Raw genomic sequence first — 2,593 nt, 5'->3', positions numbered from 1 at the left:
CTAGGTAACCAAAGATTGGGAGGAACTTGAAACTGTTGCTAGGTAACCAAAGATTGGGAGGAACTTGAAACTGTTGCTAGGTAACCAAAGATTGGGGGAACTTGAAACTGTTGCTAGGTAACCAAAGTTTGGGGGGAACTTGAAACTGTTGCTAGGTAACCAAAGATTGAGTGAGTTAGTTGATGTCACCAACCTAGCTTAACTCGCACTGAGAGGTTGAATGCTGTGCAGTTCTGGATTGGAGTTCACTATTATATATATATATATTGAATATTCTAACAAATGTATCACTGATACAATATTCACAATGTTGATAGTTATTGATCATTGTCAAGTCCTAATTCAGGGTAAATTTGCTAAAAACGAGGCACAAAGGGGATCTCTTGGTCAGATACAACTTGTTTCAGTTCACTTTTTCTCATTAAAAAAAACATGACTTTTTTCAGATTGTTGCACCTTGTAGACATCCTCCACACAGCGAGTGAGATCCAACTCCTCCACAGCGACATGCAGATGCTCTTCAGCTACAAAACAAACACAAGAGACGGTGATGAAGGCTGTGGGTTCATGTCAGAGTCAACATTTAAAAAGAATATGATTGAAAACCCCATTTATTTCAGGAAACTTACCATGAAGACAAACGCATTATGTATATTAACTAAACAGTTTTTTACAGCCTTTATTTGTTTATTATGGTCATTTTTAGAGTTAATGAAAACTTGGCATTTAAAATTAGAATATTATATCAAATCAGTAAAAATTATTCTATTTAAAAATACTAAAATATGACTTATAGTTTTTGTACAGTGGCGGTTTGTTTGAGCTTGAAGGAGGGAATCACCATGGCAACCGTTCTCAGCGCAGTCGTTGTTGTTTACTTGTTTCTTCTTTCTTTTTTTAGTCCATCATTAAATAGGATCCAAATATTATCACAACGCTAACAGCAAGTAGGTGATGTTTGTTGGATTTTTTCATTAACTGACCCCCTTCAAAGTACCCCTCTGAATATTTAGATATTTTAAACTACTAATTACTTCTTAGTTACTTTAGTAACCATTTGAACATCAGGCCTGTCTGCAGACGTGTTACTGACCGGAGGCGGTGATGCATCGGTGTAGCGGGGCGAGCAGCGGGGCCAGCAGGTACTGCTGAGCGAAGGCGGGCCTTTCCTGGACCATGGAGAGCGCCGCCCTTGTGGCGACTCGCTGGAACTGCTGTGCTGTCAGTTTGTCTCGGAAATGCAGGAGATCAAGGATCTGAAAGCATCGATTCATTTTAGCCACAGATATTTATAATCAGCATTAAAACGGTTTAAAAAGGACAAACTGAGACAAATACAGATTACACAGGTTTGCAGTACAATAAACAGAAATACAATAACTGAACAAGTACTGGTAGATATGTCGATGTCGGTGGAATGGAAAACTTTCAGGGGTGGGTCTTGCTAACCACTGCAGGTCATTACCAGCCCCTAAGGAAGATGGATGGATATTTCTTAGTAGGAGTAGCTGCTAGCTATAGCGGCTAATCAAAGAATTACGGCAGGTTTCCAGTGCAGACTGCTTTCCATGCAAGTCTGTGTTCCTGCTGACCAGCTGATCCAAACCGCAGGCAGGAATGAGGGATGGGGTTAGCTATAACGAGGTACAGGTGCAGCAGTCTACCTGCAGCACCATCAGGCAGGTGGAGGAAATGATCCGATCAGCAGAAACCCTGAGTCTGTTCCTGCTCAGATGGACGACCTGCTGCCTGCGTCACCCTGCAGAGGAAATGTGATGCTGACCTGAGGACAGACCAGCCTGAAATATCCGTCCGCTGAGGCCGACTGCTGAGGGCAGGCCGCCAGGATCCGCGCCACAGCGTCACATTTCCTCCAGTCCGAGTCGCCCCCTGCAGGAGCAAAACAGAAGTTCAGCCAGGAGAACTAGTGAGCGGTTTACAGAAGCAGCATTTATTTTTGTTTAATTCCTTTTCCAAATTTGCAGCTTTTCCCCAACATTTAAAGTCATTGTGGCATTCAGGACGCCAAGCATTTAAGAGTTCCAGCCTGTATCTAATCTCTTATATCTAACTATTTCATACAGCTATCTATCTTTCTGCATATATTTAAATGAATTTGACTAAATAAAAATATATATTTATGACAAGTACAAAAATACATATAGCTAAATAATATTTTTTTTACGATATGTATTTTTTAATTTAGTATTTTTTTCATTTAATTATACTTTTTACTTTATATATATTTTACCTTTAGTAATTATATATATATATAAAAAAAAAAAAATTCCCTTCTCACCCTCCGCGGGTGGTCTCTCTCATCCTCTGAGCTCGGGTCCTCTACCAGAGGCCTGGGAGCTTGAGGGTTCTCAAGCTCCCATATATATATATAAAAAAAAATTCCCTTCTCACCCTCCGCGGGTGGTCTCTCTCATCCTCTGAGCTCGGGTCCTCTACCAGAGGCCTGGGAGCTTGAGGGTTCTCAAGCTCCCATATATATATATAAAAAAAAAAAAATTCCCTTCTCACCCTCCGCAGGTGGTCTCTGTCATCCTCTGAGCTCGGGTCCTCTACCAGAGGCCTGGGAGCTTGA

At 41.1% G+C, this 2,593-nt stretch overlaps 1 protein-coding gene across 1 annotated transcript in view; it reads right to left on the bottom strand.

The window, feature by feature from the left end:
- Positions 1–2,593, bottom strand: part of tango6 (transport and golgi organization 6 homolog (Drosophila)) — a 19,540-nt gene that overhangs the window by 12,039 nt on the left and 4,908 nt on the right. The window contains exons 6-8 of the mRNA XM_007579173.2: positions 1,784–1,890; positions 1,094–1,256; positions 457–524 (exon numbers count right to left, since the gene is read on the bottom strand). Coding sequence (XP_007579235.1) covers positions 457–524; positions 1,094–1,256; positions 1,784–1,890 — 338 coding nt within the window. The remainder of the gene's footprint in view (positions 1–456; positions 525–1,093; positions 1,257–1,783; positions 1,891–2,593) is intronic.

This window comes from Poecilia formosa, unplaced genomic scaffold (assembly GCF_000485575.1).
Source record: "Poecilia formosa unplaced genomic scaffold, Poecilia_formosa-5.1.2 Scaffold510, whole genome shotgun sequence".
Classification (NCBI taxonomy): Eukaryota; Metazoa; Chordata; class Actinopteri; order Cyprinodontiformes; family Poeciliidae; genus Poecilia; species Poecilia formosa.
This window is presented reverse-complemented; position numbering and strand designations above follow the sequence as displayed.